At 40.1% G+C, this 20,880-nt stretch overlaps 1 protein-coding gene across 7 annotated transcripts in view; it reads right to left on the reverse strand.

Annotated features, from left to right (window-relative positions):
• Positions 1-16,817: 16,817 nt before the first annotated feature.
• Positions 16,818-20,880, reverse strand: part of DOCK4 (dedicator of cytokinesis 4) — a 467,247-nt gene continuing 463,184 nt past the window's right edge. For all 7 annotated transcript variants that reach the window (XM_055347229.2, XM_031012977.3, XM_055347227.2 and 4 more), the window contains one exon: positions 16,818-19,421. In XM_055347229.2, the coding sequence (XP_055203204.1) occupies positions 18,975-19,421 (447 nt within the window). In that variant the 3' untranslated portion in view covers positions 16,818-18,974. The remainder of the gene's footprint in view (positions 19,422-20,880) is intronic.

Raw genomic sequence — 20,880 nt, forward strand, 5'->3', positions numbered from 1 at the left:
TGTTGCTGAAGACAGGCCAGGGTGATCAGATATCAAGGATGGGTGATGAGGACTTTTTGATCAGACTGAGATATCAGGGGACCTAGTTGAAATAAAGCAAGGACCTAGTTGAAAAAAGGGCTCGGAATTCCTACCTAGAGCAATCAAACAAGAGAAACGAATAAAGGGCATCCAAATTGGAAAGAAGTCAAATTATCCTTGTTTACAGATGATATCTTATATTTGGAAAAAGACTCCACCAAAAAACTATTAGAACTGATAAATTCAGTAAAGTTGCAGGATAAAAAATCAACATGCAAATATCAGTAGCATTTCCATATGCCAACAGGGAACAACCTGAAAAAGAAATCAAGAAATTTATCTCATTTACAATTACTGCAAATAAAATACCCGTAATTAAAGAAGTGAAAGATCTCTACAATGAAAACTATAAAATATTAGTGAAAGAAACTGAAGAGGACATAAAGAAATGGAAAGATATTCCATGTTCATGAATTGGAAGAATCAAGGTTGTTAAAATGTCCATACTTCCCAAAGCAATCTACAGACTCAATACAATCCCTATCAAAATACCAATGACGTTCTACACAGAAAGAGAAAAAGGAATCCTGAAATTTATGTGGAGCCACTAAAGACCCAGAATAGCCAAAGCTATCCTAAGCAAAAAGAAGAGGGCTCAGAGAGACTTTGTAAACATAGCTGTTTTGCTACTTCTTCTACCATTCCCCATTCACCCCCACCTTTCTTATAATCTGGACCTGTGATGTCTGAAACTGCAGCAGTAATTTTGTGCCCATGAAGAAATACACAGGAGGAAAAAAGCACCTTCGTTAAGGATGGTGTAATGAAAATAAAGAGCTGGAGTTCCTATTGGCATCATTAGTCAGTAAACAAATGCCAGCAGCCACCTGACTCTTCATTTGTCTTGTCTTTGCATTTCCAGCTGATAAATCTACCATTTCCACATATTTCCTGTGTCCCTCCCACCTCAGGTGAAATTTCTGTCCTATTTGGTTCCAGAGTTAATAATGTTGGAAGCAGAAAATACTTTAAATTTATTCCTGCTTTAGATCCCACCCCTTGACTCTAGCATTGACTTACTCTAGCAATTGGCCTGACCTGGCATGGGGTTACCCAGCACTCTACATGAGGCTCCAGAATTGCATCCTTAATGTACCTGCTTCATCTTTCATCTGAGATGTGATATCCTGGGGAGAATTATGGGCTTCTCAGTTGCTCTCTGAAAAGATCACTTCCACCTCTTACCTATTTTATGTGAATAAGCTTCTGAGTCTTTGTTTTAAGCCCAAGTCTTCCATGTGAGTGTCAGTTTATAGAACTGGACTTTTTACGCTCCCCATCCTGACTCCTGCTGGACATTGGCTGTCTCTGACCCTGGTCTAGAGGCTGGCACTCTTTTCCCCTTGAGAATGCCTAAGAGACACCAGTGTTAGCCTCCTGAGCATCCATGCTCTTTGGTTTCCCTGCAGACCTGTGGTGACCCCCTGCTTTCTCATCCTGAACCCAAAGCATGGATAAACCATGCATAAGCCATGACTGGAGATGTCCAGAAGATTTGGGCTTTGTGTGTGTGTTTAAAAATCTAGACTATGCTCAGCTGTTAGCTCTTATAGCTGATCAGTTACCCCAGCAGAAGGTCTGACCTGGTAGGTGATTCTAGTGTCATACCAGTCCCATTGTCTGGTCTCATTACAAGAAAATGGTCACATCTTAGCTATAAATCCTTTGAAACTTTGATAATTCTAGTTACTTGGGATTTGTGGTTTGTCCTTTTAATAATACCATTGAGACCCCTAGGGTTAGTTAATTCTCTTTTTAAATTTTTAAAAAATGAACTCTGAGAGGGTATTTATGAACATGTAATAGTCTAATAATTGTTGAATGAATGGATAATGAGTCACTAAGTCCAGGGAAACCTATAGGTCAGAATAACAACAGTGCTTTCTTTTCATATTTCTGTCTTCTGAACAGCTTCAGGGAGTGTGGCCTGCTTGTAATTGGTAATGAAAATAGGAGACTTTAATTCCTTCCAGTGTTGTCTTGTTTGATTAGCACCACAATTTGTGTCCAGTAGTTACACGGAAAAAAACAGTTATCTTGGCATTTAAGCTAGTAATTCCAAATGTGACACAAATGACCTGGATATTGCTTGTAGTGGAAAATACGAAAGAGGCTTAACGTAAAATCCAACCTTCGAGGCCTTTTGTGGCCACTTCTGCTACTCAGCATCCACTCATGCCTGACCGGCACCATTCCCTGGTTTTAATCCACGTATCTGGTTCACCAGCTGTTGCTTGGCTCATTACATTTGACAAGGTTCCCAAGATGGTGAAACTAGCTTCCCTGGTACTTTTTTTTTTTTTTTTAACAAGGGGAAGAAAGAAATATTTTCGTCTTCTCATTGCAGTTTTTAATGAAACGTCTTTTTTTTCTTGTTATATGTGGAGTGATGACTAGTCAGTGAAAAAGTACTGGAGCGTGAAGAAAAAGCAGCAGAAAAAAATGGTAGAAAGAAATGGCAAGTTGCTATTTAGAGACTTAAAAATAAACAGAAGGGCCCACTTAGGACCAGTGGATGAGGAAAGCTATCTCAGAGGTTGTCCCTCCATGGGCTCGAGTCAATCACAGTTTATCTGATTCATTTTCAGTTCTTTGGAGACAGCAATATTTGAAAATTCGGTTCCTTTCTATTGCAGAAAAGCTTTTGAGCCACGCCAAACAAGGGTCCAGTGATGAAATCCACAAAGGCCTTAAACTGAAGCCTCCCAAATGAAGGCTAAGGTCTGAAGAAGACTACTTCACACTGTGGGCCAGTGAGTGAGCCAGGGGACCTTACTTCACCTTTTTTTTTTTTCCCTGTAGATTCTGACTCTAAGAAACAATTGAGTATTTTGACCAACAACAAAAAAATCAGAAGTCTCTAAGGACATAAGCAATAGAATATTTTAGTGTAGAAAATTGCAAGTAATAAAACAGGTAAAATAATAAATACATGTATTCCAAAGAAAAATACATCAAAGGCCATTACAGCAAGTTACATTACAGTAAACATCATAGTCATGTGCTGCCCTGTGTTCTGATTTCTAACTTTCACCTCCCCTCAACATCAGCCACTCATTTCCATGGCACTGTCTGGACTACTGATCACCCAGAACTACTCCAAAATGACAATACGTAACATTCCACTCCTGGCCCATCACTTCCTCCTTCCAGCTCTCACTCCTTCCATATCCCTTTATCCTTCCACATCTGGCCTTATCCAAACCTCCAGTCACATTCCTCCAAGTCTATCAGAGCCCCAAAGTTTTGAACCAAGATGAAGGCAACCTTCATCTGCCTTCCTGGAAGCTAGACTTTGGCCACTGAATGCTGCTGGAGAAAGTTGCAAAATCACACCAAATGGTGCTATCACAGATTCATGATCTCCAATCTCAGCTGGCCTTCCACATGGCCCAGGAATTCTTATATATGTTTAGACATCATTAGCTCCAACAAGGGTGGCCCACACTTCACAACTCTCCTTAGGCCCACTTTACCAGTTCACTTACTCTCAGCAAATAATTCTTCTCCTGCTACGTGGATAAAATAGGGTCACCAGGAATGAACTTTTTAAACTCTCACCATATCTCTAAAAAATGTTGATCTGTATTCAACGCCAAGAGCTCCAGAGAAGGAGGCATCCCTCTTCCTGTTCAAGACCAATCTCTTTCCTGTCCCCTGAATCCCATTCACATCCTCAGGAACATCTTCATCTACCCTACAGGCTATTTCTCTCCCTGACACATCCTATTATTTCTACTGCAGATGTCTTATTTGTCCTCTCTGCTTCTCTGCCTTTAGTAAGATCCTCCTCCTTACTGCAGACCTGTAGGAGCCTCTCCCTGGTCTTCCCGCCTCCTCCATTCTTTGCTTCTCCCAATCCACCCTCGTCACCTATGAGTAATCTTGCATAGCAATACTAAAATATAAGCCTGAGCAGTCTTTCTTCCATTCTTAAAATCCTTTAGAGGCTCCTTATCACCATTAGGAAAAAAGTTCAAACTCCCTGGCATATCATGCCTCTCATAACTGGGTCTTTCCCTAACCTCTCCAGCTCTATCTCTTCGCTGTTTGCCACCTGATGCTTCTGCAATCAAAACCCTCTTTCTCTCCCCCACATACTACTATCTTCCAGATCTCTGCTTATGCAGGTAATCTCTTCCTGAGATGTCTTTTCCCTGTCTTGTCATTCCTGATTGGTCAAAATTGTTCATAAAAGGCTACCACCTCTGTGATGCCTTCTCTACCCCCACTTCACCTTATAACACTCTACTCTAGGTTAAATGCCTTGGCATTACAATAGCATCATTCTCATGATTCTTTTCTATTCTGTATCATGCCTGTATCATTTATTCATCTATTAAGCTGTTTATTTCTTTACACAAATTAACTACAGAAAAATTGAAACTGGCCGGGTGCTGTGCCTCATGCCTATAATCCCAGAACTTTGGGAGGCTGAGACAGGTGGATCACCTGAGGTCAGGAGTTCGAGACCAGCCTGACCAACATGGTAAAACCCCGTCTCTACTAAAAACACAAAAATTAGCCAGGTATGGTGGTGCATGCCTGTAATCCCAGATACTTGAGATACTGAGGCAGGAGAATTGCTTGAACCTGGGAGGCGGAGATTGCAGTGAACCAATATTATGCCACTGTACTCCAGCCTGGGTGACGAGTGAAACTCTGTCTCAAAAAAACAAAACAAACCCCCCCAAAAAACCCTATAATTTTCTACCTAGATTTAACAACACTAAATTTTGGCCTATATTCTAGTATACATATAATTCTTTGATAGTGGGTTTACAAATACTATTTTATGGCATAAAATTTTCAGATAGTATTATAAATATCTTTTCATGACACAAATACACATACACATCATAATTTTTAATAACTGCTGAGCAGCATTACATTGTATGGATATTTTATTAAAGCCATTCTCCATTGTTAGTAACTTAGAATATTACAAAGTTTCATTATTATAATCTACATTGCAATGATTATGCATAAATATTTGTATGCATATTTGATAAGGATATTTTCTTAGAATCAACTCTTAGAGGTGGAATTTCTGGGTCAAGGAGAATTTTAGATGGTGTTGGGAGATATTTTGCCTAATAGAAGTATCACTATATTTAGATGCTGGTCTATTTCCCTTCCTTCCCATTAGTCTGGAGCCACCTGCAAGGTGGAAACGTTGTGTTAGTTGCTATGTCCCTGGGACCACACTTTAAGTATCACTGCCTCATGTCAGAGTCAAGCATGTCAGAGATTCATGCCATCTGGCTGACTGCTGTTCTCTAAGAATAGGGAAACATAAAATAGGACTTCAGGATCACCAGCGCCAAACTTTGTTCTACTATTGTCGAGAAACTAAATCAGCCCAACAGCATGATAAAGCAGTGTTTGAACCTATGTGTTGAATGGGTACATATTATGTGAAGTCAACCTTTATGGGTTGTGTCACTCATTTGGTGATTAATAAATTGTTGATCACCTAGAGACATATCTTGTGATATTAATATAAATATATCACTAGATAATATACATGTCTCCATTTTTCACAATTAAGAGGAATTTCCTGGAAAATGGCAAGCATTATACTTCCATGAATGCCTATAAGTGTGTGCTCTTGGCAAGCCCTAAATAATGCCTTAGTCACCCAGATGAGTCTAGTCTTGATCATAAAACTACTAGAAGGAGGGACAGGGGCTCATTCTGCTAATGTTTTCATCCTCTGATAAAGGGCCAGCTAAGAGAATCAGCTGCTTGCCATGGGGAGCCCTCAGCACACTTGTAAAACAGAGTTGAAGGTGACTTCCCTCTGCTCAGCATCACTCACAGGTGGCAGGATGGTCTTGGCTGTGGCAGCCAGTAGGCATTGTAACATGGAAGGTCAAAGGCCATTTCAGCACTTCAAGAAAATGCACATTCGCTATTGCCACCCAGGAGTTCTTTTCAGCACTGTATCACTAATATTTTGTACATCTGGTTTGAATAAGTTTTCTGAATGACACACAGCTTCCCAACAACTTTAAAGGATGATGGAATTTTCTTTAAAAGCTAGTAACAGGAATATGGGGAAAAGGAAATTAGTGTCTGGAGACATTACCCACACATCAGGGTTGTTCAAAGACTTTTGACTTGAGTTCTGCAGCAATCAAGCACTCAAGGCTCACAGTTCAAGATGAACCCCAGGCTCTTAGCCTAAAACGTCTGCAATCACAGCTGAGCATGATGAGATGGAGAAGAATTAAAACAGATTCAAACTTACTAAATGATGTAAAATCACTACCAGAAAATTATATCCCATGAAATACTTGAGGCCAAGGTGATAACTAATCAGCTCATTTCTGTAGAATGTTTTGACTCTTGCAGAGAAAAGTATTAAAAATAGTTTCTGCAAATGTTCCATCTCACTTTAAGAGTAACGGATGCCCCAGGCCCTAGGTCTTCTCCCACACCACTCTCTACTGGGAGAGTTGGGATTCTACTTCTACTCTCCTTCCCCTGCTTCCCAGGCTGAGATTTCAGGAAGTAGTATAGTGAAAAAAAAAAATGAGACAGTTGTAGGTTGTTAAATTTTAATTGTGCAAGTAAAGATATTGGGAAAAAATCCTCTCATGTACTATCACTATAGTTCAAAAGCAGAGGATGTTGTAATGTCCTAGAAAGGTAGACTGAAGAGAAGTTCTTCTCAACTTGGGGCAATTGGGAATTTAAGACAACATATATATCCCTATCATGTTGCTCTTTTTTTTTCTTATTTTACAAAAAATGTGTGAAAACTTCATAATGGGGCAACACTGGCATTTGGGAAACACTCCTTTAGTGTGTAACAGCATGTTTTCCATGTTTCCCAAACACATCCCTTAAAGCAGCGTTCCCCAACCCCTAGGCCATGGTACTGGTCCTTGGCCTGTTAGGAACTGGGCCACGTAGCAGGAGGTGAGTGACTAGGCCACAGAGCATTATTGCCTGAGCTCTGCCTCCTGTCAGATCAGCTGTGGCATTAGATTCTCACAGAAGCATGATCCCTGTGGTGAACTGCGCATGCGAGCGATCTAGGTTGCGTGCTCCTTTATAAGAATCTTAGGCTGGGTGCAGTGGCTCACACCTGTAATCCCAGCGCTTTGGGAGGCCAAGGCAGGCGGATCACCTGAGGTCAGGAATTCAAGACCAGCCTGGCCAACATGGTGAAACCCTGTCTCTACTAAAAATACAAAAATTGGCCGGGCGCGGTGGCTCACACCTGTAATCCCAGCACTTTGGGAGGCCGAGGCGGGCGGATCACGAGGTCAGGAGATCGAGACCATCCTGGCTAACATGGTGAAACCCCGTCTCTACTAAAAATACAAAAAAATTAGCCGGGCGCGGTGGCGGGCGCCTGTAGTCCCAGCTACTCGGGAGGCTGAGGCAGGAGAATGGCGTGAACCCGGGAGGCGGAGCTTGCAGTGAGCAGAGATCGCGCCACTGCACTCCAGGCTGGGTGACAGAGCGAGACTCCGTCTCAAAAAAAAAAAAAAAAATACAAAAATTAGCCGAGCGTGGTATTGGGCACCTGTAGTCCCAGATACTTGGGAGGCTGAGGCATGAGAATTGCTTTAACCCAGGACACGGAGGCTGCAGTGAGTCGAGATCATGCCACTGCACTCCAGCTGGGTGACAGAGTGAGACTCTGCCCTAAAAGAAAAAAAAATCTAATGCCTGATGATCTGGGCTAGAACAGTTTCATCCTGAAACTATCCCCCTACCCTGTCTATGGAAAAATTGTCTTCCACAAAACCAGTCCCTGGTGCCTAAAAGGTTGGGGACTGCTGCCTTAAAGCACTGCATTTCTGTTTCCAGTCTGTTCTCAGGCACATTCTCCTCCTGATCTCCTCCCCAGGCACCTAGCTTCCTCTGCTTACTCTCATCCTTTTCTTCCTCCTGCTATTCTTTTCCTCTGACCCCACGGAGCTCTGACTCCATTATGGGCCAACATCTGCCTTCTTACCTCGTGTATTTCTCTCCTGTCCGCTCCTTTAAATTATATCCCAGATATCCTGATTATACCTCTTTCTTAGGGGGTTTCACCATTGCTGAGTGTGAGAGAAGGGAAGTAGCAGGATCAGCCCACCCAGTTCACATCCACAAACACCTGAGGAGATTGGCAAGGTCTCCCCAGCCCTGGGGTTCTGCTGGAGCTCACCTAATCCACTCCTGAGGCTGTTCCTGCTTATTTTTGCCCAGGATTTTCCGGTTTCTAGGCAGTGCTTTCACTTGGTGGTTCCTTGGCCTACCTGTCTCTCCATTTCCACTACAATGTTTTTTGGGGAAGGTAAATTGTAAAACTGATAGTTATTTGGCTGAAAATCTGGAAAATTCAAAATAAATGATCACCCATAATTTCACACTTAATTATCATCAGCTTGGTGTATTTTTTTTAAGCATGCAATTTTGAAAATGTGGCCATAATCATAGCATACATATACTTTAAATCTTCCTTTTTTCATTTTATATATTAGTTTTTCCTCCTTGTTAACAGTCTTCAAAAACATTCTTAAAAATAGTGTTATATCCCATTCCATTGATTGACTGTATCATATTTTATGGAACCATCTTTATATGACATTTCTTTTTTCTTTTTCAACTTTTATTTTAGGTTCAGGGGGTATATGTGCAGGTTTGTTACATGGGTAAATTACGTGTGGCTGGAGTTTGGTATACAAATGATTTTGTCACACAGGTAGTGAACATAGTACCCAACAATTTTTTTTAACCCTTGTCCACTTTCCACCCCTCCACTATCAAGTAGGCACCATTGTCTACTGTTCCCCTTTATTTTTTTGTTTGTGAGACAGTTTTGCTCTTGTTGCCTAGGCTGGAGTGAATGGTGTGATCTTGGCTCACTGTAGCCTCTGCCTTCCAGGTTCAAGCAATTCTCCTGCCTCAGCCTCCCGAGTAGCTGGGATTGCAGGCATGCACCACCACCTCTGCTAATTTTTGTGTTTTTAGTAGAAACAGGGCTACACCATGTTGGCCAGGCTGGTCTTGAACTCCTGACCTCAGGTGATCCACCCACCTCGGCCTCCCAAAGTGCTGGGATTACAGGTGTAAGCCACTGCACCTGGCCTATTGTTAACCTCTTTGTGTCTATGTGTATTCAATGTTTAGCTCCCACTTACAGGTAAGTGAGAACATGTGGTATTTGGTTTTCTGTTCTTACATTAATTTGCTTAGGATAATGGCCTTCAGTTGCATCCCTGTTGCTGCAAAGCACAAGATTTTGTTAGTTTTTATGGCTGCATAATATTCCATGGTGCATTCATACCACATTTTCTATATCCAGTCCACCACTGATGGGCATCTAGGTTGATTTCAGGTCTTTGATATTGTGAATAACATTGCAATGAACATAAAAAGTGCATGTGTGTTTGTGGTGGAACAATTTATATTCCTTTGGGTATATACCCAGTGATAGGATTGCTGGGTCAAAGGTAGTTCTATTTCAAGTTCTTTGAGAAGTCTCCAAACTGCTTTCCACAGTGGCTGAACTAATATCACCAGCAGTGTTTAAGCATCCCCTTTTCTCTGCAACCTCACCAACCTCTGTTATTTTGTGTTTTAAACAATGGCCATTCTGACTGGTATGAGATGGTATCTCATTGCGGTTTTGGTTTGCATTTCTCTAATGATTAGTGATGTTGAGCATTTTTTCACATGCTGCTTGGCCACATGTATGTCTTTAAGACGTGTCTGTTCATGTCCTTTGCCTACTTTTTAATGAGGTGGTTTGCTTTTTTGCCGTTGATTTAAGTTCCTTATAGATTCTTGATATCAGAACTTTGAAGGGTACATAGTTTGCAAAAATTTCCTCCCATTCTGTTTACTTTGTTGAGAGTTTCTCTTGCTGTGCAGAAATTCTTTAAGTTTAATTAGGTCCCACTTGTCTTTGTTTTTATTGCAATTGTTTTTGGAGGCTTCATCATGAAATCTTTGCCAAAGCCTATCTCCAGAATGGTATTTCCTACAATTTTTTCTAGGGTTTTTATAGTTTTAGGTCTTATATTTAAGTCTTTAATCCATCTTGAGTTGATTTTTGTATATGGTAAAAAGAAGGGGTCCAGTTTCAGTCTTTTGCGTATGACTAGTCAGTTATCCCAGCACCACTTATTGAATAGGGAACCCTTTCCCCATTGTTTGTTATTGTTGACTTTGTCAAAGACAAGACAGTTGTAGGTGTGTGGCTTTATTTTTTGGCCCTCTAACCTGTTCCATTGGTCCGTCTGTTTTTCTAAGTACCATGCTGTTTGTATTACTGTAGCCTTGTGGTACAGTTTGAAGTCAGGAAGTATGATGCCTCCAGCTTTGTTCTTTTTGCTTAGGATTGCTGTGGCTATTTGGGCTCTTTTATAGTTCATTATGAACTTTAGAATAGTTTTTCAAATTCTGTGAAAAATGTCATTGATAGTTTGATAGAAATAGCAAATTGCTTTGGGCAATATGGCCATTTTAACAGTACTGACTATCCCTACTTATATACATGGAATATTTTTCTATTTGTATAATCTCTGATTTATTTTAGCAGTGTTTTGTAATTCTCACTGCAGACATCTTTCACCTCCCTTGCTAGCTGTATTGCTAGGTATTTTATTCTTTTTTGTGGCTATTGTGAGTGGGACTGCATTATTGATTTTACTCTCAGCTTGGACATTATTGGAGTATAGAAATACTATGAATTTTTGTACATTAATTTTTGTATCCTGAAACTTGACCAAAGTTGAAACTGAAGTGAGTGAAATTGAGATGCGAAAATCCATACAAAAGATCTACAAAACCAAGTTAGTTTTTTGAAAGAATAAATAAGATTAATAGACTTCTAGCTAGATTAATAAAGAGAGAAGACCCAAATACAACACAATAAAAATTGACAAAGGTGACATTACCATTGACCTCATAGAAATAACAAAAATCCCTCAGAGACTATTATGAACATCTCTATGCATATGAATTAGAAAACCTAGAATAAATTGACAAATTCCTGGAAACATACAACATCCCAAGATTGAACTAGAAAGAAACTGAAATCCTGAACAGACCAATGATGAGTTCCAAAATTAAGTAATAAAAAAAACCTACCAACTAGAAAAAGGCCTAGGATGGAGAGCCAGATAGCCAGATAGATTCATAGCCAAATTATTCAAAACATATAAAGAAGAGTTGGTACCATTCCTACTGAAATTAGTCCAAAAAATTTAGGAAGAGGGACTTCTCCCTAACAATCTGAGGCCAGAATCATTCTAATATCAAAACCTAGCAGAGACACAATGAAAAAAAAACTTCAGGCCAATATCTCTGATGAACATAGACTCCTGACGAACAAAATACAAGCAAATTAAATCCAGCAGCACATCAAAATGCAAATCCACCACTATCAAGTAGACTTTATTCCTGGGATACGAGGTTGGTTCAACATATACAAATTAATAAATGTGATTCATTACATAAACAGAGGTAAAAACAGAAACCACATGATTATCTCAATACATGCAGAAAGGGCTTTTGATAAAATTCAACATCCCTTCATGTTAAAAACCCTCAATGAACTAGGCATTGAAGGAACACACCTCAAAATAGTAAGATCCATCTATGACAAACCCATAGCCAACACCATACTGAATAGGCAAAAGCTAGAAGCATTCCTCTTGTGAACTGGAACAAGACAAGGATGCCCACTCTTCTACCACCCTTATTCAACACAGTTCTGGAAGTCTTAGCCAGAGCAATTGGGCAAGAGAAAGAAATAAAAGGCATCCAGATAGGAAGAGAGGAAGTCAAACTATCTGTCCTCATAGACAATATGATTCTATATCTAGAAAATCCTGTAGTCTCTGCCCAAAGGCTCCTAGAACTTATGACTAACATTTCTATGACTTGAATTTTTTGCCTATTGTTTATCCAAATACTCATGTTCCATTTTGAAATATTTTCTTAGCATAGGTTTACAGTAATGGAGTTATATGGCTCAAAGGACATAACTATTTTTTAGACTCTTGATCCATATTGCCACATTTTGTTCTGAAAAAGCTATCCTAATTTAGTGCCACCAGCTGTATCAATTAGTACGACTTTCATAATACTCTTTCTATAATTGGGTGCTGTCATGTTATACATTTAGCTAATTTAATAATACATTTAGCAGCCGGGCGTGGTGGCTCATGCCTGTAATCCCAGCACTTTGGGAGGCCAAGGCAGGTGGATCACGAGGTCAGGAGATCAAGACCATCCTGGCTAACACGATGAAACCCTGTCTCTACTAAAAATACAAAAAATTAGCCAGGCATGGTGGCGGGTGCCTGTAGTCCCAGCTACTTGGGAGGCTGAGGCAGGAGAATGGTGTGAACCCAGGAGGCGTAGCTTGCAGTGATCTGAGATCGTGCCACTGCACTCCAGCCTGGGTGACAGAGCGAGACTCCATCTCAAAAAACAAAAATTAAAAAAAATAAATAAATAAAAATAAAAAATACATTTAGCTAATTTTACAAATTTAGCTAATTTAATAATTTAATATGCTATAACAAATGTTATTTCACTATAGTTTTTTCCCTGATTAGTAGAATGGTTATTTTTCCATTATTTGTTTCTGGTTCTTCTTTTGTAAATTATCTATTAAAATATTTTCTCCCTTTTGCAATACTATGTATCTTAATAGCATATTTTAAAATCAATTTGGGTGAGTTCTTTATAGAATGAAGACATTAACATTGTTATATTTACTCCAATTGTTGTGTTTTTTTTTTTGGTCCTGTTCTTTTATTTTGGTTATCTTTGACTTAGAGAAGTTTTGAAATTTAATACAGTTAATTCTGTCTACTTTTTATAAATGCTTAAGTTTAAAAAGTTGCCTAACCAAAAGAAATAGAAAGGAAAGAAAGAAGAAAATTTTCCTATTGTCTGAGGTTGGTAAATGTTACATTTGTTCTTGTCTTCAGGCCTAGCCATTGTGTTAGCTAGATGAATATGCTCAAAGGTCACAGCCAGCTCTCCTCAAGGAGGAAGCCGTATGAGACAGGATCAATGCATGAGTAGAGAGCTCAACTCTGACGAGAAGAGCACCTCTTTCTCTGGGTTTAGATGAACAAGGATTTGGATAAATTGTGTATTGAGGCAGAAGGCTGAGGTAGTGCCATCTAGAGAGTGAGGGGAGGGAGAATGGGTGTGATAGGACATCCTTGCCGAATTTCTTTATTATAGACCCAAGCCCTCTTAATGCTCACCATGCAATTACTAGTGTTTTCCCCCCTTGGAAATAAACTGGGACTGTTAACTGTTGTTCTAGACTAAGACATATCAAGACTTTCCCGGGCTTTTATCAAAATGAGAAAATTTACATAATTGACACAAAAGGGACTTGTAAACTGTTAATAATACCTGTAAAATTCCTTTTAGAATTCTGTATAAAAATTGTTTCTATTGGCTCCTTACTGCTGCTACTAAAGAAGAGCTTGACTGTTTAACCCTTCACAAACTTATAGGATTAAAAGTAGCTGGTCTCATTGCTAATCACTTCGGCACTAGTAGGAGTTTCATATGCATCCGGAAACTCCTCCACTTTCATTTCCTCCTACCTGCCACACCTATGCCTTTCAGTAGACACCTGGTTGCAAACTCCGGATGTGGTTTTCAAAGAGGTCCAGATCCAGATTTGCTCTTTCATATAAAGGAGAAAAAAATAAGCAAGAGAAGTGAAACCAGCGTAGTGGTATCCAAATGTTGTATAATTCTTTTTCAATCTCTTAAAATGCATCATCGTCATACTTGCATATAGTTATACAAAGCCACTGCATAAAATAGGAGCCCCTTGCAACATCCCAGGTCACCAGCCATTTTCACTCCTCAGAGACAACTATTTTCAATTTTTAAAATTATTTCTTAATGTTTACCTTATATCTCTAAATAAAAAAGTATCTTTTATGATACTTTTTGATTGTCATTAAGTTTTATGCATTATCTACTAATATCCCTTTATGGAACATGAGAATTTATTTTATTCTCCACATACGTGAATTCCTTTACTCTCATCCTTCCAGTATAATTATACGATAATTTGGGGCTAGATCAATTATGTTTTACATTTCCGTAACTATGTAGATATGATAAATGGCTGACTCATATAGTATAGTATAGTTACATTTACTTTCTTGTATAAAAGGTTTCAGTTCTTTCTGGAGTTATTAGCTTTTTCCACTTGCACAGCTTTCTAGGTACCTAACTCACCCATCCCTTAACTCTGTTACAAAAGTGTATGTCTCCCTTTAGTAAGGTTCAAACACAATGAGCACTTCATCAGCTTCATCTTCTTGGATGGAGACTGTTCATTCTGTGAGCAGACTGGGCTGTTTAGTGTGGTTGTTCAGATCATCATCCTCACTTCTAGGCTTTTGGCTCCTTAATTGATTGTGAATGACAGAGGTAAACTCTAGATAAGTGATACATGGGTTCAGAATGTTGGGGATTTTCTAGTATTCTATAGAAATAGGATCTAAAATGTCTTAGCAATCTCTTCTCTGGGATGAAGTGTTTTAGTAGGTGCCATCCTAAATTTAATACCTGTTACTTTTCTTTTCATCTCCCCTTTTCCTTTATCAGGATATCAATATCCTTAGCACAAGATTCTATAAATAAAATACTTCATTCACTTATTAACCTTTTCTCAAACTTTAGGTAAGGTAGCAGTATTCCCCCCACCCCCACCACCAACATATTAAATAAGTAAACACACATTGATATCCAATCTTGAAAAAATTGCCATAAAAATATATTACTGGTGGCACTAAAACTGAAATAAGACTCTCTGAACCCCCCTCACTTAAAATCCTTGCCTGGCTGTTTCTATTCATCCTAAACAATTATACTGTGATTTGCACCCAATCCTACTCAAAGCCTGCTCATTAAAAGATCCACCTTAAACAAAACTCCAGAATTTCAACAAAATCTGATCTTGCGCTTTGCCATAAGACACTACCAAAGCTCTGTTGAGGTGGGTTTCTCTCCTTTATGGTAGGGAACAATGAACTCAGCCCTGTATCGTCAATAGATTGTGTTGATGATTGTGTTTTTGAGGAACTAGCAGTTAACAATTTAGAAAAACTATGTAATATATATGTGTAGAAAAAGGCAAAAGGAATATGTAAAAAGTAGTATTAATAGTTATGTCAGGGGATTGGTATTTTGTTATATTTCAAACCTATTTTTATGGTATTCTTTTTTTTTTTTTTTTTTTTTTTTGAGATGGAATCTCGCTCTGTCGCCAGGCTGGAGTGCAGTGGCACGATCTCAGCTTACTCAACCTCCGTCTCCCAGGTTCAAGCAATTCTCCTGCTTCAGCCTCCTGAGTAGCTAGGACTCAGGCATGTGCCACCATGCCCACCTAATTTTTGTATTTTTAGTAGAGATGGAGTTTCACCATGTTGGCCAGGATGGTCTCGATCTCTTGACCTTGTGATCTGCCCACCTCAGCCTCCCGAAGTGTGGGGATTAATGTGGTATTCTTACATAATGAGGGCTGGGCTTAATAAGTAAGAATTCATTTCAGTACAAACCACCTTTCAATGTGTACAGATAAAACAAAGGCAAAGCTATGCAACTTGTTATTCTCTTTGTTGTGTTTTGTAGAACAATTAGTAACAATCCAGGGAGAAACCTACTTATGTAGGAAACTGAGCTCTTCTTATTGTAATTGTGCTTGTAGAATCCAAATACTGATGGGTTCAGCTGTAATATAAATAACCCAAAAATATTCTGAAGTCACTTAATGTTGAGAAACAATCAGGAGGACACTGACAATGGCCTTTTTCAAAAATTTTTTTGAGACAAGGGTCTTGCTCTGTTACCCAGGCTGGAGTGCAGTGGCATGATCTCAGTTCACTGCAACCTCCGCCTCCTGGGTTCAAGCGATTCTTCTGCCTCAGCCTCCCTAGTAGCTAGGATTACAGGCACCCGCCACCACACCCAGCTAATTTTTGTATTTTTAGTAGAGATGGGGTTTCACCATGTTGGTCAGGCTGGTCTTGAACTCCTGACTTAAGGTGATCCACCAGCCTCGGCCTCCCAAAGTGCTGGGATTACAGGCATGAGCCACTGCGCCCAGCTGACAATGGCCTTTAAATGGATTTTTGTATTCTACGAGGCTGAAGCTGTAGACAATGGTTTTCTTGGCACTGAGCTACATAAATGTCTTCAACCTTCTACAATATTGACACATTTCACCAAGTTAAAAGCCAGGCTTTATTAATAGAAATCTTGTAGTCAGTGGGTTTTTCAGTGTATGTCAAATGTATATTTTCTATCATTTTATGAAAACCAGGGAGAAGAGTTGGCATGCAGATAGATTTTTTACCACAGCTGTCAAAACCAGCATTTAACCATGCCCTTATATGCTTGGAAGTTATCTGTTTTACGTCAAGTTTTCTGATGCAAACACATTTTGATGGTTTGACTTGTTAAGTTGGCTCTGGTTAGGCCAATGAATGGTCAGCCAACCAGGTAAATGTTACCCTTTCTATGGGATATTAACCCATACGGTTTGTTACCTTTCTGGTGATTGTTACCTATGGCATAAGTGAGCCGTAGTGAGTGTGAAATGCATCTACGTGGCAGGACAACACAAACAGGATCTATCTAAAAAGAAGTCTGGAAATCTCACTATAATAAGATCAAGAGCCGCTTCTATTCCAAGTAAAGACACGCTGATGATAGGAGTAAAGACAGAAATATTAAGATTAATCTGGTAATTTTATTTAATATTTACCATTCAGCAGCAACCAACGTGAACATGTGGGCTAACAGAATCTCTTAAAATGTTCTGCTATGTAGCTGCTTCAGAAATACACACACATGATAAATTCAAGATAAATTCAACTGCTCACTGCCAAGATTTTTTTTAAAAAATGGCTCCAAGAGCAAATAACACTGATTTATAATGTGCCCAAGCACTAGTCAACAAATCTATTAAATTACACAGGAAAAGGAAATCAAGGAAGCTTTGTTATCTTATGCATGTCATCTTATTTAAATGGAAGGTTTTACTTCTTTAAAGCAACAGAAATATGGAGCTTCACATATATATGTGTATATATATGAATGTGGTTACAAACACAAAGTGTTATCAAAAGCAAAAGCTAGTTCAAAAAATTTCTGACTGCAAAACTTGCAAGATACAAAGCTAAAATGCATATGTTCCTTTTCTCAATTATGAACACTTTCACTAAACATAAATATTTAACATATATTAATTTTTCCGACATTCAAAATTGTAAAGTCAATATGGCAGAATTGTTAAAAGCACATATGTACAAATATTCTTTTTCCATACATAAAGTATTTGGCATAATTATAACAATCATACTGCATCAACAACTGTTTGCGTTTATTTTTACTTTTTTTTTACACATAATGGTATCTCTTATTAAAATTAACCAGTTATATACAAAAATACTTGAACATTTATTATAGAAAACCTCTATAACCAGCCTCAACAGCATATACCTGCTGAATGGTTTCATTAAGAGAATATAAAAAAGTGGTCACTGCCTTCCAGGTAAGCTACCAACAAAACAAACATGGTTAAACTAAAATGAGCTTCCCAACAAAAGAGGGAAAATATTTAACAGTATGATTTAAAATACAGTTCATATCTATTGTCAATTGAGTGTTATAAACAGTCAGTAAAAGAAAAAACAAAGATATAAAATACATTACTACATACAAGGTGCTTTTTTCACACTTCTACAACTGGCATTAGCATCCCTATCTAGACCTAAGATGCTATGTTGCAATATTCAAGCTAGAGAAGTCTACAGCAATCCTCCTTCAAGAGAAAGACGACAGGTCAGCTAAGACAAACTCCACTGGTAAAAGTGGAGAGTCGTGAGGAATTTTTTATTTTGTGCAGGACTGAAAGTTAATGCCCTTGCCTTTTATAAGTCCTTTTGCCATTTAATCGTGCTAATACATTTTCACTAAGTTTTTCTTTTCTTCACTTAAGCTATTAATTTAATACTGTCTGTATTGATTCCTGAATTCTTGCTAATGGGGCACAGTCATTTGTGCCTCATTAATACTTCAGCATTTGCTCTTGTTCAATGACAAATTTTATATAGGAAACTATCAAGAAAGGAAGCGCAAAATTCAAGTAAACATTTCTTCTGGAGCCTCTTGCTTAATCTAGCTGATTGGAACTCTGAAGCAAATTGCACCTTGAAAAGAAATACAGTAGATACCATGGCGTCAGGGTAGTAAGGGATTTAGCAACCAATTCACAAAATAGAATTTTACGAATGTAGACAGCAGTCAAACAGCAAAAGCAACCTTAAAGAAGTATTTTGTTTCAAGAACAAAACAATTTCCAGTCCCAAGCTTTGCAACCCCTTAAGTATACTGTCTTGCTCGCCTGCTTGAACTTTAATTCTGATGATCTGCACTGATAAACCTTGCCTTATTTACAGAAGTCTTCTAAAATAAGGACCACTGTGTTAGGATGTGCACTGACTTAATAAGCTTTCTCCAAGTATCAAGTATTCAGTAAAAACGATACGTTGTCACACATTGTATTGTTTGACAATATCGTATTGGTTTTAAGATTAAACTATATAAAAAAAGTGAACATAAAAAGGTACAAAAGGAGTCTTTATCACTATTTACCACTTTCAAATGAGAAACGTTTTAATGAAATTCAGCCATACTTCATTTAACATCTGGCGTTTTAGATCAGCAACTTTTAATATTGTGCAACATGATATTTAATAAGCAAGTTTTAATTCCATTCATCGAAGGAGCTAAGTTATTAAAGTGCCTACACTAAATGTCTTCTCATCATACTTCTTATTTTGTAAACGGGCAAAGAATGCATCGCAGGTACATAGAAAAGTGACTTATAACTGAGAGACCTTGCGGGGCAGGGGCCTGGGCCGCGGGCCGGGGTCAGTCCTCCGGGCCCCATTCTCCAGGTGGCTGGATCGCGCTGCCAGAGGCTTGGGGGGCAGCGCGGGCGGCTCCGACGTGACGGGGATGGAGAGGCTGTGAGGTAGCGGGACCGGGCGCCGCAGAGTCCGCTCGTAGACGCTGTACGGGGGCGGAGTCTTGCTCTCCTTGCGCACTGGCTCCTCCCCGCCGTAGCTCGGCACGGGCACCGGCACTGGCACCGGCAGGGGGGCCGACTGTTCATTCACCTGATTTTCAAAGCCTGAGGTTTCCGACGTGCTGCACCGGCTGAGAGAAGAAATCCCACTGCTGTAGCTGCCCGACAAGACAGGGGAGTTGGAGATGAGTCCTGGCGAGTGGTACTCCACTGGAGAGGGGGTGAAAGACTGCACGGAGCCCTGCTCCGGGGAGAAGGAAACGAGAGGGAGACACAGCATTGAGTCGTGAACGCAGATGCGCTGAAATGTACGCCCCCACGCGGAGGCCCCGGCCCCCAGCACCCCCAAAGCCGGCTGCAGCAGGAGATGCAGCCTTTAAGGAGGCGATTAAGGTAAAAGGCCATTATGGTGGATCCTAATCCAAGCTGACTGGTGTCCTAGTAAGAGACATTTGGACACACAGGGAGATGTCAGGAATGCGACACACACAGACCTTGCAGGAAGGGCGGTCTGCAAGCCCAGGAGGGAGGCCTCGGGGAAACCAAGGCTGCCACGCATTGATCCTGGACTTCTATCTGCCAGAATTGAGAAAATACATTCCCAGTGTCTAAGCCACCCAGTTTGTGGTATTTTGTGAGGGAAGCCCGAGCAGACGAATACACTCACACTCAAATTTGAGTGTTGTCCTTTGTAGCACTGAAAATGCACACCAGACGTTTATCTGCCGGGGCCACCAGTCCTTGAGTTCAGTTCACCGCCCAGTTTACTACTTATCATTTTCAGATAGAGGAGAAAGGAGCTGGGCATGGTGGCTCACGCCTGTAATCCCAATACTTTAGGAGGCCGAAGCAGGGATCACTTGAGGCCAGGAGCTCGAGACCAGCCTGGGCAACATGGCAAAACCCCATTTCTACTAAAAATCCAAAGCGTTAGCTGGGCGTGGTGGCTCATGCCTGTAATCCCAGTTCCTCTGGGAGGATCACCTGAACCTTGGGAGGCTGAGACTGCAGTGAGCCGTGAGCCACCAGTGCACTCCAGCCTGGGCAACACAATGAGACCCTGTCTCAATAAAGGTATCCACCAAGATAATCTGGAGGCACACATTAGTCCTATAGTTTGGAAGAGAGGGAACTGGCCAAAAACCCCAAAAACCAAAAAACGCCATAAAACCTTTGGGGGTGCTATTCACTTTCCCAGCTCAGCAGGGCATGCTGCAGGCCAGGAGCCAGGGCCGCTGAGCACACTCAGCTCAGAGGACCCAGAGAGCTCAGGAGGAGGAGCAGAGGCACCCGAGGTTCTGCACCTGATTTCTCCAGCCATCACTCCAGACTCCAGACTCCTGAGCTGAACTGGTGAACTGGCAGCCCTTGGGGCTGTAGCCTGTGATGTGAGCTGTTTCCTCAGCAGTTTTTTAAAAACCTAATTTAGTTAATTTTTAACATTTCAAATTTCACATGAAACTCCAGAATTCTGGCAGTTCATAAAGAACTAGAAGTTCTGGCCACAATGGCACACATTCTCTTAATAGAGATAATCTTTAAAAGCTGAGAAGGGCTGTCCCTTTTCACTTTGCCAGTCCCCACTATGCCACGTGCGGACTACACCCAGCCTCCTTCCTTCATTTGTGTCAGCTGTCTGGCCCCATTTGGCATCTGAGTTTGTTACTTTCCCAACTAGTATCCCAAGGAAAACGAGTCCT

The sequence above is a fragment of the Gorilla gorilla genome, chromosome 6, assembly GCF_029281585.2.
Source record: "Gorilla gorilla gorilla isolate KB3781 chromosome 6, NHGRI_mGorGor1-v2.1_pri, whole genome shotgun sequence".
NCBI classification, from domain to species: Eukaryota; Metazoa; Chordata; class Mammalia; order Primates; family Hominidae; genus Gorilla; species Gorilla gorilla.